The following is an 18315-nucleotide window of genomic DNA, read 5'->3' as shown; positions in this document are numbered from 1 at the left end:
ATTTTAATTGTTTCTCTATCCCTCTGTCGTCTATTTCGATATCTACCATTTTGTCATTTGTGCGACAATCAAGAGAAGGAACTACAGTGCAGTCTTCCTCTGTGAAACAGCTTTGGAAAAAGACATTTAGTATTTCGGCCTTTAGTCTGTCATCCTCTGTTTCAGTACCATTTTGGTCACAGAGTGTCTGGACATTTTGTTTTGATCCACCTACCGCTTTGACATAAGACCAAAATTTCTTAGGATTTTCTGCCAAGTCAGTACATAGAACTTTACTTTCGAATTCATTGAATGCCTCTCGCATAGCCCTCCTCGCGCTACATTTTGCTTCGCGTAATTTTTGTTTGTCTGCAAGGCTTTGCCTATGTTTATGTTTGCTGTGAAGTTCCCTTTGCTTTCACAGCAGTTTTCTAACTCGGTTGTTGTACCACGGTGGCTCTTTTCCATCTCTTATGATCTTGCTTGGCACATACTCATCTAGTGCATATTGTACGATGGTTTTGAACTTTGTCCACTGATCAACACTATCTGTACTTGAGACAAAACTTTTGTGTTGAGCCGTCAGGTACTCTGAAATCTGCTTTTTGTCACTTTTTCTAAACAGAAAAATCTTCCTACCTTTTTTAATATTTCTATTTACGGCCGAAATCGTCAATGCAGTAACCGCTTTATCATCACTGATTCCCTGTTGTGCATTAACTGTTTCAAATAGTTCGGGTCTGTGTGTCACCAGAAGGTCTACTATGTTATCGCCACGAGTCGGTTCTCTGTTTAACTGCTCAAAGTAGTTTTCAGATAATGCACTTAAAAACATTTCACTGGATTCTTTGTCCTTGCCACCCGTTATAAATGTTTGAGTCTCCCAGTCTATATCCGGCAAATTAAAATCTCCACACAGAACTATAACATGGTTGGGAAATCTACTCAAAATACTTTCCAAATTTTCCTTCAGGTGCTCTGCTACAACAGCTGCTGAACAAGGGGGCCTATAGAGACATCCAATTATTGTGTTTGAGCCTGCTTTAACCGCGGCCTTCACCCAAACTATTTCACATTTCGGATCGCCGTCAATTTCCTTAGATACTATTGCACTTTGTACCGCTATAAACACGCCTCCCCCTTCACTGTCCAACCTGTCTCTGCTGAAGATGGAATGGGAAGCAATGTAAACACATTTCAGAGACTTCCAACAGTGGAATTGGGTCTACATCGCTGTCCAGTGGTAAAATACAAGTTGTGTGTAGCAGAGTATTATAAACAGAAACATTTGTTCTAATTATAAGATAATACTTAATGCTTCATTTCTTTGGTAATGACCGAACTATGTACGAACAATACATGTACCTTATAGTAAGCACTTGGATAATTGGTAGCACTTGCTTCAGTCTCTTTTTGCCCTGAGCTTGTTCGTGGTACTGTAATTTCAGTTGTCTTTTATATTATAAACTGCATATAAACTAGTGTAACTACTACTAGATATACTACTAAAAATAAAAGGATGATTTAGGTGTAGAATATTGATGTACGAACTGACGTGTTATGTCTTTTGATACTGCCTGCTTGTAAAATTTACTCTCACAGATCTGCCCCCTTTTCTCCTGCGGAGTGTATTTTGTAAACTTGTACGGTGTCGCAGGCACAGTAGCCGAGGGAGCGCCGGTGATACCCATCTCGGCGCAGCTCAAGTACAACATAGAGGTGCTGTGCGAGTACATCACGACCAAGATACCCGTGCCGATGAGGGACTTCACGAGCCCGCCACGCCTTATCGTCATCCGTTCGTTTGACGTCAACAAGCCGGGCTCGGAGGTTGACGACCTGAAGGGAGGTGTCGCCGGTGGCAGTATTCTCAGGGGTGTGCTCAAGGTACTGTATCATATTCAGTGTGCTCGTGGTGTAGGCAGACTTAAGTGTGATGGATGTTACACAGGATAAGGAGCCTAACTTCTTCACTTCAAATAACTTTTGGCTCATTAGATACGTGTAATTTCCATTGCACCTAGACAGATCGTAACTGCCGGCTCGCCGAGGGAAGTACGTTATATTTGTCAGGTATAAAGTTTAACCCAAACATGTAAAATTACTGATAGGATAACAGTGTTTCTTTTTGCATTGTTCAAGTATGAACTTTTCCAAAATGTTCTTATGTAGTTTACCTGAAGATGAGGGCCTGTTATTTAGATGTTTTGTGCAGTTTCTGATTTTATCACAGATTTTTATGCAGTTGAGCCAGATTTTAATAGCTTACAATCAAGGTCAGGTCCAGCTAAATACAAAATTTTAAAGCTGGCACTAAGGGGTGTGTGTGTGTGTGTGTGTGTGTGTGTGTGTGTGTGTGTGTGTGTGTCTGGTTTTTTCCCCCCCTCATGGGAATAGCAGATCTGTACTAGACGAATTTGTCTGACAAGAAGTTAATCAGTAAAAACACACTGAATGTAATGGTCTATGTGGTGTTGTTGCTGCAGCCTGCATTTCCCTTTATGGTGATCCAGCTATTCCCTCGGTTCAGTTTTTTCCTTTTGCTCTTGTGTCTCATGTTTCCACTTCCCGTTTGGTGGGGTTGTTAAGTAACCATCTGACAGAGCCCCCAACTAGTGATGTGGGCCGGACAAATGCCCAGTGGGCAAGACATTTATAAATGGGCATTTGCCCAAAGCAGTTTTAAATGCCCAAAATCTGGGCATTTATAAAAAAGAGTACATTTTAAAGTTTTTATGCTGGAATGCAGAATTTACCAACTAAAATAAGGGATGGAATGATACGCTCAATATTAGAAGTTAGTAAATGTTTACATTTAAACTTACGTACGTCCCTCATTACTATTATTACTAAAAATGAAAAGAAGAAAGAGAGAAGCACTTTTTTTACTAGCATTTCAACTTGCTGTACCAAGGAAGGGTGAGTGTAACTGACAGCTGCTTGTCATTTACAATCTCCTTTCTACTTTTACCTGTTCTCTCTCTCTCTCTCTCTCTCTCTCTCTCTCTCTCTCTCTCTCACACACACACACACACACACACACACACCTGTCATTGAGTAGCTGTGTAGTTGTGTAGTGATAAGCTGGTATTTTTTAAAAAAAGTTGTCCTTAGATCATAATCGCTGAATATTACTGAAGAATGATTATTGATAGCAAAATTATTACTGATAGTATTAAGCAGCTGGCATGTGTCTCTTGATAAATGGTTTGCAGTGGGGGCAGGTTGGGGATGGGAGAATGCTTTGTCAGATGCAGTTACGTTTACAGTCCAATTTATTTCCCCTAATAACTCTTCCCTTACTCTCGAGCAGCTTTTTCAACTGGGTTAGACAACCGCTACAGAACCAGTGTTGCAAAACACCTTTTCCACTAAAAAACATCAGCTTAAATTTTTTTATAAGTGCCACTTATCAATTAATCTTTAATGTGAATAAATGCCCCCAAGCATTTATAAATGTTGGGCACTTACCCAGGCATTTATCCTGGACATTAGCCCCTACTTACATATGCTCAGGCATTGTACATCACTACCCCTGACAACACAGCGATCACTTTTCTAGTACCCGAGCTTTCACCTCCTCACGTATGCCTGGAAGTGGTTGCTCATACCTTCGGTGCATCGGAACTCCCGACAGCGACCGCCGTGCCGGGTGGCCCGTGCTGGGACTGGTGGTACCCACGGGGCGAGCTCGGACTGGGTAGCCGTCGCGTGGTGAGCCTGTGATCGGAAAGGGTGGTACTGGGGCTAGGCACTCTGCAGGTGAAGCGGGCTAAGCTCCATTCTTCTGGCCGCTGTTCTGTGGCCGTCCCTCCAGACGGGAACGGTTCTCTCTCTGCTCCTGCGTTTGCTTCTTCGGACCTTCCCCTCCTCGGCCACCCCGTCGGAGGGGGGCCAGTCCTGCTGGCTTGGGGCGAAACCCTTCTCCCGTTGCTTGGTTTGTTCCGGGACAGACAGAGACATTCGCTGCTACCAAACTGCTCTTTTTTGTAGAACATGTTGAAGGTAAGTTTGGTGAAGTCTACTCAATAATATGCGATCTGGTTCCCTGTTGATTAAAATGTCTTCTGCCGGTCATTTGACATCCCTTTGTACTTTCGAGTGCTTAGGAGACACGCCAGTGTGCACCACTTCTCGACAGTCCTTAAATATGGCCCACGGCATTATCTTCCACAGACACACCTACAGTCTGACGAGGAACTCGGCACTAACCTGGCGTGGAGTGAAGTTCATTTTTTGCGGCTAGTCCAGAGAGGTAGTAAGGACATTGACATTGATACTGGCACTTTTGAGGAAAAAGTCAGTTATAGTGTACCATTGCAACATGCAGCCTTATATCCCACCTATACACTCCGTTTCCGGCCTCTCTGCTTCGGTCCCACATTTTCACAGCACGAGCTGATCCTATTTGCAATAACTGCGGCTGCCCTGGAGAGGAATTGTTCCGGCCCACATTCTCCTCGCTCACCGAATTGCCTATATATAATGAGGAAAGGAAGTGTCAGGAATTCGAAACTCTCGACCGTATGTCCTACTCTGCAGCCTAACAGAAATTCGACCGTCTTTACCCGGTGTCTTTAACATCTACCTTTGCTCCTGTTGCGTCTTTTCCTCCTCACCCCTGTCGTGTCCTCCTTTCCTTTCCTCCTCCCTGGCAGTTGCTGTTCCCTCTCCTCGTGGAACTGGTCTTTCTCCACAGCCGGAGGAGAAACCCTGTTTTCTGGCCCCTGCTGGGCATCTCCAGGCTGAGGAACTTGTTACTTCGAGCTGGAAACGGGATCCACGATCTGGGCCCCGAGGCCGCTCGTCCCCTTTCAGATCCTGATATTGTTGGAACTTGTTCTCTTCCTGATCACACTTCCTCTCACTCTCCAGAGGAGAAGTAGAAGATGCGTAAGTCTCTGGAAGAGCCCCCGATATCCCAGGAGCTGTCACCCCTTTCCTCCCTGTTGCGGTCCAGTCTTACAGTCGCGGACGTCACTCCGTCCTTACTAGTGACGGACACTGGCTTGGCACAGTGACCCCCCGATTCTGGCTCGTTTGATCTCCGTCTGGCCTCTTGTATTACTCTTTCCAGTGGAATTGTAATGGTTATTATTATCACTTTCAGGAACTGTAGTCTCTTCTTTCTCTGTACTTTGTAGCTCGTGTTGTATCACGGAGATTTCATTTTGTGGATACTACTCACTGACTCTACACGGTTTCCGAGATTTCTGCCGGCACAGGGTTGGCCCTTTGCGAGCCTCTGCAAGGACATAGTTCTCGGGTTCCTCTTCATACTGTTCAGGAAGCTGTGGCCATTTGGGTCTGTTTAGATGCTGTAGTAACAATATGCTGTCTTTATCTCCCCCAGACTGGCCTCCTACGCTTCCTGCTCTTCTGACCCTCCTTCGACAGTTCCCTCCCCCGTTCCTTCTCCTTGCAGATTTTAACACCCGTAACACTGTGTGCGGTACTACAACCACTGACAGGACAGGATTGTTGAAGATCTGCTGGCACGGCTTTATCTCTGCCTCCTCCACACTGGGTCCCCACACACTCAAGTGTGGCACACGGCACTTTCTCGGGCACTGATGTTTGTCTGCAGCTCTGGATTCCTCCCCTCTGTTCGACGGAGGTGGAGCATTTACTAATGCAGACTGAAATGCTTTTACCTCGGCTGGCATCACGTGTGTCCCACCACACGATGGCACTGATTAGTCTGTATGAAGTTTGGCGAATGCCATCCTTTTGGCAGCTGCTTTGGTGATTCCTTCTTCCTCGGCTTCTCCCCGACGGGAGACTGTCCCTCGGTGTACCTCAGAAATTCTGCAGCTATTGCAGACCGCTGTCGTGCCCTCCGATGCTACAAACGGCATCCGTCTCTCGACCAGCTCTCGGTCTCTAACTGGCTCCGGGACCGGGCCCTTTATCTTATTAAACAGGAGAGAGATTTTTTGGGAACAATATGTCGCTGCCGTAGGGCCACAGTGCTCCCTTCCCGGACACGGCTCCTGGACCGTACCGGATGCACAGCAAAATGCTTCAACACATATCGGTGCCTAGTCAATGTCATATGCTTGCCCTTTTCAACTGTCTCCCCAATGACGAGAAAGTGCCGTTATCCCAGTTTCGAAATTGGGTAAACTACTACTTCAGATGGACAACCGTTGTCCAATCAGTTTAACCGATGCCCTCTGGAGATTACTTGAATCCGTGATGGGTTGGAGGCTGTGTTGGATCCTGAATCGTGGGACCTTGTGGCTTTGACCCAGGCTGGTTTTCGTCAAGGCCGCTCTACTACAGATTATTTTGTTCAGCTGGAGTCCGCTGTCCGAACGGCTTTTGCACAGTGTCGACATCTTGTTGCAGCCCTCTTCAATCTGCAGAAAGCTTATGAAACCACATGGTGCCACTACATCCTTGCTATCTTACATGAATGGGTTCTCTGTAACCCACTCCAGATTTTTATCCGGAACTTCCTTCCGTGTCTTACTTCTCAGTTACAGGTTGGTGTTCCTGTTGCACCATGTAGCTCCTCCAGGATCATGGAGGTCTGCAGAGTTCTGTTTTGAGTGTACCTCTCTTTTTAGTGTCTATCAATGGTCTGGTGGCGGCCGCGGGGCCTGTCGTGTCCCCCTCTGTATTGTGATGATTTTTTAATTTATTTTTGTTCATCCATGGTATACGTCGTAGAGTGCAGACTCCAGTTACCAATACACTGAGCACAATATTGGGCTCTCACTCGTGGCATCCAATTTTTGGATGCATAGACCTGTGTAATGCGGCTCTGTCGTCACCGTACAGTCTGTCCCCATCCAGATCAATAACTTGATGGGCAATCCCTCAGTGTATCAGGGTCTTATAGTTTTTTGGGACCGGTCTTTTGAGTCCCACTTGACGTGTCTTCCCCATCTTTGCGAAGAAAAGCAGGCCTGTTAGTCGCACCTCAGTGCCTTGTGATGCCTTCGCAACACCAACTGGGGCACACGCTACTCTGCCGTGATGCGGCTCTACACGGCATTTGTCCAGGCCCGTCTAGAACACAGGATCTCACCTACAGCTCGGCATCACCTTCAGCGTTACAAATGATGGGTCTGATATACCATTGTGATGTTGTGGCACAGTCAACAGATTCTAACATTCCACAGTGACAGTATCAACAAACTGATCTCGTTGGGAGAGGTTTGTGTTTGTACCATGATGACTATGTTGAGAAACAGATATGAAGGCATGAAGAATAAAGATGTAGAATGTTAATAAAAAAATCATCTAATATGTTTGAAGATTTAAAAAAAAATTTGGAGGCACTACTTTTCATCACACTATTGTACTATAGAGAAGTTCTTATAAGCTGCAGGCGATGAACTGTACCAAAATATCATCTTTACTAGAGATAGTAGAGAACTGTAGGAACATCAGTATGTGCTAATAAGGCATATACTTTGTTAAAATGTTATGGAACATAGTGGCCCCAATCCTAAGACTGTAAGTTGTAATACAACTTTTTTACCTGTTTCCATCAGAGAATAAATGAACGCACTGTGGTGGTGAAGCTGCACAGAAACATGTATGGATGGAAAAAAGTCAGAACCTTTTCCAAAATACATTTATGTAATTTATTACCACTCTCATAACATCATTTGGCATGGTTATGACAATGTTCCTGTGTTATAGTACATAAATCTTTTTGAGGGTGTTGTGTCTACAACAAGAAGTAAAAAGACACACTGTTTAGCCCGTAATGTATGAAGACACATGCAGGTTACTGATCTCTGCAATAGGGTAGTGATAATGTTGTGACAGATGGAGCAGGAAATACCGTGTGAAGAGAGCACATTAATGACGCCAGTAGATTTTGACGTGAAAGAGAACCCTCTTCGGCTTAGAAAGACATGAAATACATGAATAATTTATGCAAGAGCTACCCATATCATAAAAGTTCTAATATTTTGAAAGTGTTCACTATATCAGAGTCAGATAAATTGCTGATTCAGTTGAAATTAAATAAGTAAAAATACAAAATGGGCAATTACTATTCCAGGGGTCAGTTGTCACATGCTGAAATGTTCCTTCCCTTCACAAACCGTAATCAAAACATACACAAATTGAATGAAACAGTATTATTTCTCTTGATGTTCTTGTTTCCGGTCCAATTATGAAAAGTTAATAGCACTATATGTGTAGTTGGCAGTGCATCTCAACATAGCGTAATTGATTTTAAAAGTGTAAACTTACATTAAAAAACTTGCTTTTGTGATCCTCAGGTTTTGATATTTCCAAATCTTGCTCTTTTTTGATGTTACATTTCCCTTAGTTGTCCATAGCCAAGCAACCATAATGCCAGCAAAGAAATGGGTACAGCAGCCATGAAACTCATTGCAGTCAAGAGAAAGATAAAAACAGGCGGACCCTACAGCCACCACTGTTGAAAATTATACAATTTTTAATGATTAAAACTTGTCATCTTTTGTAATGTATTGCGAGTACATAGAAATAAGGATCCTTTATTGTATGATTATATGGTAGAGGAACAAACACTGGTAGCAGTTACTTCTGTAAAATATCTGGGAGTACGCGTATGGAACGATTTGAAGTGTGAGATTCAATGGGAGAGTCCTTAGAAAATGTAGTCCATCAACAAAGGAGGTGGCTTAAAAAACACTCGTTCGAACTATACTTGAGTATTGGTCATCAGTGTGGGATCCGTACCAGGTTGGGTTGACAGAGGAGATGGAGAAGATCCAAAGAAGAGCGGCACATTTTGTCACAGGGTTATTTGGTAAGCGTCATAGTGTTACGGAGATGTTTAGCAAACTCGAGTGACAGACTCTGCAAGAGAGGCGCTCTGCATTGCAGTGTAGCTTGCTGTCCAGGTTTCGAGAGGGTGCATTTCTGGATGAGGTATCGATTGCTTCCCCCTACTTATACCTCCCGAGGAGATCACGAATGTAAAATTAGAGGGATTTGAGTGTGCACGGAGGCTTTCCGGCAGTCTTTCTTCTCACGAACCGTACGCGGCTGGAAGAGGAAACGGAGGTAATGACAGTGGCACGTAAAGTGCCCTCCGCCACACACCGTTGGTTGGCTTGCGGAGTATAAATGTAGATGTAGATGTAGGTACATCATTTAAAATTAATTTTATTAAACAGTTACAATATTTTTTTACAGTTTTTGCCTGAAATTTAATATTTCTGTGTAAACTTATTAGCGTTGTCATCTTTTATACAGTTACACTCTTACTATCATAAAAACATGGTTTTCTATTTCTCTCATTATGATTAACATGATAATTTTCACACTTTTAAAAGGCTTCAACAGTTGCCCACTTGTCTTCATAAGTTTCTCATAGTTACGTAAAGTATGCACGCTTGGTTACTTCCAAAAGTCACATGGGTAAAGCTGAGTATTTCTTTGTACACCCTCAGACTGTTTTTTTTTTTTTTTTTTTTTTTTTTTTTTTTTTTTTTTTTTTTTGTCTTTGCATCTTAACTGTATCAACTTTCATATTTATGGAAAATAATTTCAAATTGAAATAAAACCTCTTATCATCCAAAAATATTACCCCACACCATAACAGCATTTGGAAATACTCAAAATTTAGAAAGGGAAACAATTAATAAAAAACAAATGCATGTATCCAGTACTCCACTAGTCTTTCGGATGAGATACCTTATGAACTGCTAGCTGAGACAGTCGCATTTCAATGTGCAGGTGGGCATGGAGATCGAGGTGCGGCCCGGGCTGGTGTCCAAGGACAGCGACGGCCGCCTCACTTGTCGGCCCATCTTCTCGCGCATCGTTTCGCTCTACACCGAGCAGAACGAGCTGCAGTTCGCTGTGCCGGGTGGCCTCATCGGTAAGGGAGTGTGCCGTCCCTCTGGCACGTGGCTGTGCGAGTGGAAAGAGAATATATAATTCCAGGATTGAACGAAAAGGATAGTTGCTGGTCAACATATGGTGGAGATGCTGAGCTGCAGATAGGCACAACAAAAAGACTGTTAGAAAGTAAGTTCTGTAGCCAACAAGGCCTTCATTGGAAATAGAGAAAGTGCACGCATGGACCCCCCCCCTCCACACACACACACACACACACACACACACACACACTCACACTCACAGGCAGCCTCCCTGGCTGCTCAGGCCTCATTGGCCAGAGACTGTGTTCATGTGTGTGTATGATGTCTATTTCTGATAAAGGTCTTGTTGGCCGAAAGCTTAGTCCTTTTGTTGTGCCTATGTGCAATTCAGCATCTCCACTATATGGTGAGTAGCAGCTATCCTTTTCATTACATTGTCGGGTGCAAAGTTTTTACTTCATTCTCTTCTGTGTACCAGCACGGAAAATCGTGTACATTCTTCACTGTACGTCAACAGCGCAGCGTCTCGTGAATTGTTGACATGCAGCGAGAATTAGTATACATTTTTTGCATCAGAATGCCACGTGCAGACTGTTATTCTCAAACTGTAAGCAGGTTCTCTATCTATGAATATTATATGCAAATTGAAGGGGATCACTTGCTGTCGGGTACAGTGGGACATTATGTGGAATCACAGCGACGAGTGAAAATGTGTGCTGGACTGGGGTTCTAACCTGGGATCTTCTGCTTGCAAGGCAGGTGCGTTAACCACTGCACCATTTGGGACACGACATTATCGCAACTGTGTGCAACTGCACGCCTCATAAGCATAAGATCCTGGGCTCAAATCCCGATCTGGTACACATTTTCGCTTGTTGCCACTGATTCCGCTTAATGTCCTGCTGCAGCTGCCAGCAAGTGATCCCCTTAAATTTATAATGTTTCACAGTTGTGGATTCTGCATGATGTCTTTTCTTTCGGATGTGTCCAAAAGAACAGACACCACACTTTCACGTAATACCTACAAATAATCTATGAGTAAAGGTAACAACTCGCTGAATAGTGGTCGTATTAAGTTGTCAACAAGAAAATAAATGAGACTATCTGTTTACTCTAGTCAGGAAATAAATATAGGATTCTAGAAATCTAAAATTTCATGTAATGAAATAGAAGAAATTGATACATATACAAAATTGAAATCAAACAGTCTTTGTCCAGGAACGAGCAACGCTACAGCATTTTCTTGTATTGTGAACAACTCCTCTGTATTACAACAATTGTGGTAACATAAACACTGACGTGGATGTTTTGTTGTCTGTATTTCTCCACATTCACTCAGTGTAGGTCATTATAAGTGTCGTGGTTATTCCATGCCACATTGTCTAGAGGCTCCCATGTGACCATAACAGAAGTCCCTGAAGTTTTGTGTGAACTTTCCCCACATGTTCCCAATAAACACTGTTAAAGTTTCACAGTCATTAATTCTGTACTTACAGAGAGTAATCATTTGTCTGACACCATAATCCAGCTATCGACAATGCACTCATTAGTTGTGGACAATTTTTAGACATAACGTCTCTTTCAGTACTTTCTTGAAAGAAACAAAACTACGCCATCCTGTACAATTTTTTGTGCTCTCTTAAGCTAAATAATAAAAAAGATTTAGGGAGCAATTTTCATAAGGGTAATTTGAAGCAAAGTCGGTCAAAAAAATAAACGCTTGAAAAAATGCAAAATTTAGCTTTTTATGCATGCAGAAGTAATTGTGAGATAAACCTGAAACTTTGCATTTAATAACTTATCAATGCATGGTTGTAGAAGATAAAATTGGTGTAGAAGATAAAATTTCGTCCTCCTACTGTTTCCAATAGTTCGCAAATTGAAGACAAAGTTGACAGTTTTCCTAAAAATGTCAAAATGGCCAGTTTTGGCCCAGTTTCACAAAAAAGTATCTTCTGCAAACTTTCTTCAACAATTTTTAGTAGAAAGGCCATGTTCTAAACCAGCTAAAACTAATTATGGTTTTACAATCTGAACATATAAGGCTCCGAAAAGCGATGACAAGGCGGAGGTGCATTGAAAATGGACTTATATTTCACTGGTTCTCAAATTAAATTAGACATCCTTTGTTCTACAGCTTTTTAGTTTTTTCCATGGAAGATACTATCGAAAGTCCTGATGACTAAGAAATGAACTTGAGTCAGAAAAACGTCAAAGAAATAGCCCTTTTTTGACATCTCTGTGCAGCATTCAGATCTACAGAATTCTTTTTATAAAAAATTAAATGGAATAAAGAATCCAGTATAGATAATAGTTTTCCCTTTTGTAAGGCTCTAATAATTTGGGGCAATCAGATCTGAAAAATATAATTTTTGGGTTCTGTCATATCAAAATTTCTTCTCATACAGTCCCGTCAGTGATAGCATACAGCCAACAGTATAGTTTTCCTCGTGACACTCGACAACAAATTAATGAAACCTGTAAAAAAAAATTCAAGTAGCTTGAAGTAAACTTAAGCTTAGGATCCTAAAAGAGATCTCTTCTAGCATTGGCCTGTGACACTTATAAAAATGTATCATCAGGCTTGGTACCCTGGTTAAAGAAACCCAGCCATGGCTGCTGTTGGACAGCTGTCAGGCATGGCCCCTACGGGGATGCCGATTTTCTCACTAAAAAAGAACCAGCAGTGGTTTAACCACCATGTACCATCACTCTTCAATGTTCCACATAAACTGCAAACTATGCTAAGAAGAGATGTTATCCTTAAACCTGAATTACACTATCACTTCAATAGCATTGCACAAGAATCATACTAATAATTATCTATAGCATGAATCCATTTCAAAAAGTTAGGAAGAAATTTGCGACAATGATGTAAAACCTGAAAGCTATTTGTACAATGTGTGGTGCAGCTGTCATGCAACAATTTTGCTACCATGATCTCCACTGCCTTGGTAATGCACAGCAAAAACTAAGACCATATAAGGCCCTAAAAATCAATAAGGTGGAGGTAAATGGGCTCATATTCCACTGGTACTCAAATCTGAGATCTCTTATGATGATCTACAATTTTTAGTACTCTCTGGGGAAAGCAACTTCTGAATTATTGATGACTGGGAAGTGCGATTAAGTCCTAGTAACTCCAAAAAAAAGAGGTGTCTTATCCTGTCTTATTGTAACAAATTTCAATCTGTTTTTCTGCTACAACTACAGAATCAAACTCGTTATGAACTTCACAATTTAACTGTGCAGCATTTAGATCTACAGAATTCTTTTTATAAAAAATTAAATGGAATAAAGAATCCAGTATAGAGAATAGTTTTCCCTTTTGTAAGGCTCTCCACCTTGTTGATTTTTAGGGCCTTACATGGTCGTAGTTTTTAGGTGGTTTAGAACGTGGCCTTTCTAATGAAAATGGTCTAAAATAGTTTACAGAAGACTATTTTATAAAAATGGGTAAAAAATATCCAATTTTGGCATTTGTCAATAACATTGTCAACTTTGCTCTCAATTTATAAACTATTGGAAACAGGAAGAGAATGAAATTTTATGTTCTGCGACCTTGTATTGGTAAATTATTACATGCAGAGTTTCATGTTTATCCTGCAATTATTTCTGAAGAGATAAAAAGCTAACTTTGACTTTTTAAGCATCTATTTTTTTAACCAACTGCTTCAAATTATCCATATGAAAAATGGTCAACAAATATTTTATTATTTTGCTTAAGAGCACTTAAACAGTTGCACGAAATAGTATAGTTTAGTTTCGTTACTGTCGAGAAAATATTGATGGAAATACTACATCTCAAAATTGCTGAAAACTCGTGGGTGCACTGTTGACAGCTGTGCTGTGAGGTCAAACGAGTGCCCATATCTGTAAAAGTATTAAATTGGTGTTAGCAAAACCTTACCAATGTTTATTGTGAACATCTGCAAATGGCCTCACAGAATTTCAGCAAAGGCCATCCACAGTGCTTTGGGTTGTCCTCAGTTTTTCCAATGCTCATCTGTAACCGTTCAGTGATCTGCTTCTGGTGCAGTCAGTTCTGTCTGGGTGGTAATGGTCCTGCTGGCTTTACTGTAGCTTGGAAAAAACTTATTTTGGCTTTCTTACATGTTGTATTTTGTGTAAATGTTGACAGTAAAGCTCTTCCTCAGCTGCAACCTAGTTCTCAGTGGAGTATGTCTGTGCATTGGGTGTACCTCATGTTCTTTGACTTTCTTCCTTTCAGCATTTGCAGCTATTTTTCAGCATACATCAGGAGGAGAAATCTCCTGCCATGCATTACAGTTTATCTCCAGGAATCAATTTTGGGTGCACATAATTAGCCTTGCTGTTTCATTAAGGGCTAAACCTACTTGTTTTGTATGATTGTATTTGTACCACACTCGGCAGATACATTCACCAGCTCAGAAACTGAGTACCGTTGTGGAACCCCAGCCAGTACTGGCAAACTTCTGGAAGATGATGTTTCAGGCCGACACTCACATTCAGTATTAATGGTGTGCCGCTGGTGACTGAGTGATCTAAGAGACCTCAGAGGTATTTGGTGTTAAACAGTGCTCCATCTTGGTGCCTTCCAAACCATTTTCAGTTTTCTACCTTCCAGTCTTTGTTGTAGGTGGAAAACACATACCTGAGTTTTTTGGCGGTTTGGCTTCAGACCGCTCACGTTACAGTAGTCGGAAAACATTCCTAGATCACTTTTCAGCATGTGCGTTGCATCTTGAGAATCGCCTGTCTGTGTCGTCAAAGTGAGGTCTTCAGGGTATATGAAACTTTTGCACATATTATTTCTCAGCTGATAGCTTGTGTAAATGTTGAAGAGCACCAGTGACAATACAGTCCCTCGGGATAAACCGTATTGGGTTCCTCCTGTCATTTGACCCACCAAACGCTTGCTGCTTTGAACGAGGTACCCGACTCTGCATGTCCTCTGTGTGTGTTTCTCTTCGCAGTGTTTACTTGGAAACTGGCTGAGGTAAACCAATGACAATAGCAGTTCCTGTCATCTTTGAAATAGATTGTAATTGACGAGACACAACACTCGTATTGGTTCACTGTTGGTTAGTTCTTTTTACAAATGCCGTTCTTAGAATGCATTACGTGGCTGCAAGTGATGCGCTGTTCCTTGTACATGTGGCTAACGTGTTACTGGGTTACCAAATTGGTTAGTTTCATTCACATTGCGGTCACAGGCACCTCCAAACAAAATATACCCTTGCCGCTGTTCTGTCACGTCTTGTGTGTGGAATTACCTTATTGCTCTGGTTCCGTACAACCGACGGTCACGTATATGTCACTCGACTGCTGTGACATGTCAGTAGCAGAGGGTCACTTGATGGGCACGTTACAAAGCGACGAGTGCACTCTAGGAAGTGACTAAAATTTTTTTTTTTCCACATATCCCTTTCCTAGTGGATAATGGACAGCAGCTGTTATAGTTAGGTGTAGCAACAACTGGGTTTATTAATTTTGTTTAACTGCAACCACTTTCAGTGATACAAAAAAATTAAAAACATCATTGTCACACTAGTGGCTACCTGAACTGATTTATATAATATCTGTGCATGTGGCTATCACAGTATCAAAACAGATATATCAATGAAAACAATCATTTTTTGAAAATAGAATGTAATTGGATGGATCAAAAATCAACTTACCAAATGGTGGTAGGAGCAATCATACATTCTCAGAATATCAAAGGGACAGCTACCTGTGAAATGAAATGACATGTATCATCTACCAGCTGCTATGTAAACACTGTTTGTCCTACTACATTGGCATGAATATCACCGGGTTATCAGTCAGGATGAATAGACATTGAAGGGTGTATACTGACGCGACCTCCGTACCTGTTTCAAGACACGTGCCATCTAGATTCTTCCCCCAGACATCAGTTTCTCAGAACCCTGCAGATGGGAACAGGCATTACAACATGTCCTTGGTCCTTACCATCTACCTGTCAAATTTTTTTTATTTTTTTTATTATATATATATATATATATATATATATATATATATATATATATATATATATATATATAGTTATAATAGAAGGAAACATTCCACGAAGGAAAGTAAGTTATATATATATATATATATATATATATATATATATATATATATATATATATATATATATATATATATATAAAGAAAGATGATGAGACTTACCAAACAAAGGCGCTGGCAGGTCGATAGACACACAAACATACACACAAAATTCTAGCTTTCGCAACCAACGGTTGCCTCGTCAGGAAAGAGGGAAGGAGAGGGAAAGACAAAAGGATATGGGTTTTAAGGGAGAGGGTAAGGAGTCATTCCAATCCCGGGAGCGGAAAGACTTACCTTAGGGGGAAAAAAGGACAGGTATACACTCGCGCACACACACACATATCCATCCGCATATACACAGACACAAGCAGACATATCCTCTTGCACAGTGTTTTGTCACTTATCTCTATCTTGCTTGTTACCCTATCTTCCCCTTTCGAGCTCTCGCATCTTCATACCTCATCTGGTGCAGTCCCCAACCCGACAATAAATCTTTCATTCTCATCCCGTGCAGTTAGTTTCCCCTGACCCAGGGTTCTGGGCAACTTTTCCAAACTCTCCCCATTTCTTAAACCTCACCAGTCTTTGCCCTTCATCCCTCTCCCTGACTCCTCCATTCTTCTGCCAGGAGGAAAAACTATTGGCTCTGAAAGCTTGCACATTTTTTAATGTTTTATGTGTTTACTCCTGCTGACACTTGGTGAGTAGATTAGTCTATCCAGTTACATAATGTTACTACTATAACTGACAATAGCTACTGATACTGCTCCACTGTAACATACATTTAATAGCTGCTAAAACTAAACAGTTTACACAACAGGTGCATTACGCAGTATGAAAACCATATACAAATAACTGAAAGGGATGTATGTATGTTTGTTTTGTAGGGTCTAAGAACCGACTAGTCTAAAGTAACTGTACAAGGAGGATTGTGTTCCTTTTGTCATACATATAATGCTGATAAAATGCCGTGGACAGCAATGCGTCACCTGCACGGGTTGAGATGAGAATGTATAACGAAATATGTATATCTCAGTTGCTTAAAATTGAGTCGTCGTAAAAAAACTATCTGTACGAGGTACAAATAATATTTGTGATGCAGTGCATATTATGCATAGCTACCTGTGATGCTACATTGCATCAGAAATATTATTTGAATTCTGTAGGGATATTTCATTTTACATTTTTATTCCACCCCCGTGCAGATGACGCATTATGCTGCACAGCATTTTATCTGTTTTATGTGTATGACAGAGTAAATACAGTCCTCCTCATTATGTTACTTTAGTCTATTTGATTCTTAGACACTATGAAAGAGACATAAGTACACCCCTCCCATTTACATGTATGTACTGCTCTTGTTGTATTTTTGTTTTTGGGACATACAGGTGCATAATGGTGTGTACTGTTCGTAGTGAGTGATACACCTGTTGTAGCAGCTATTAAATTTGTTACAGTGGAGCAGTGTCAGAAGCTAATGTCTGTTACAGTTTTATTAGTGTGATAGTGGAATGTTTCCCGGGTCTTTATTTCCCTAAAGGGGGTGTTAGGAGTAGGCTGCTGAAACAGTCCAGTAGCCAATTCGTAACTTCCGTATCTTGCTAGGTTTCTCGCTTCTCTTACTTTTTCTCTGAGTTGCTGTACATACCAATGGTGCAAGAGTCCTGCTGTTCAGTGGAACTGTCACACAGCTTCTCCCTCACGGAATTCAATCTGTTGCATCGAAAGGGCTCACAGAATTTTTTCTCGTTCCTGTGGAATAACACATTCGGAGAAGTTGAACTCTACATACTTCTTATAATGTACTAGTCTACCTTTTCTTAATGAATTGACTACACGTGTGTTACATTCCAGCTAGATGTTGTTGTGAGTCCGCCCCACACGAGACTCGGAACAGTAGTACAATAAAATTCTTTACACGAATGCTGCGACAATTTCTTCGGTGTCGCGAAGGTCACGTGCTCTCCGTGCCTTTCCCTTACGGCCCCACGGAGCGAACGACTCCACCCGGCAGACGGAAGGGCCGGTCCGCGGTTGACGTCGCCGACAGCACGGGATCTGTACAATATCGGTACGTGCAGACCGTCGAAAAACTTCCTGAAAGTGGGGTGCTTCCTACTTACTACCTACCTTAAGCCACAAATGTCTTTTCCTGGAAAAGTGATACTGAAGATGTGGAACACCTTATTCTGTGAATGACGTGTTATACCTCGATAGTCGTGTGCACGTATAGAAATTATGTCAGCATCAATTAATGGATGGTGATATAATGATACATTTGCCACATCTACCTAGGGGACAGATTACGGTGGACTGTATTGCCAAATCGGGTCACAGCTAATGAAACTAATACACTCGACTGACGGTATTGCTGTCGCTACACGTTAATACTATTTCGTTCGGCGACACTCCGTGCGAACGGCCGCTCCGTAGCCCGAAA

At 41.6% G+C, this 18315-nt stretch overlaps 1 protein-coding gene across 1 annotated transcript in view; it reads left to right on the top strand.

Annotated features, from left to right (window-relative positions):
- Positions 1-18315, top strand: part of LOC126108620 (eukaryotic translation initiation factor 2 subunit 3) — a 106759-nt gene that overhangs the window by 61334 nt on the left and 27110 nt on the right. Inside the window, exons 7-8 of the mRNA XM_049913931.1 lie at positions 1637-1866; positions 9673-9817. Coding sequence (XP_049769888.1) covers positions 1637-1866; positions 9673-9817 — 375 coding nt within the window. The remainder of the gene's footprint in view (positions 1-1636; positions 1867-9672; positions 9818-18315) is intronic.

The sequence above is a fragment of the Schistocerca cancellata genome, chromosome 11 (genome assembly GCF_023864275.1).
Source record: "Schistocerca cancellata isolate TAMUIC-IGC-003103 chromosome 11, iqSchCanc2.1, whole genome shotgun sequence".
In the NCBI taxonomy this organism is placed as follows: domain Eukaryota; kingdom Metazoa; phylum Arthropoda; class Insecta; order Orthoptera; family Acrididae; genus Schistocerca; species Schistocerca cancellata.
Note: the sequence above shows the minus strand (reverse complement) of the source record. Positions and strands in the feature narration are given on the sequence as shown.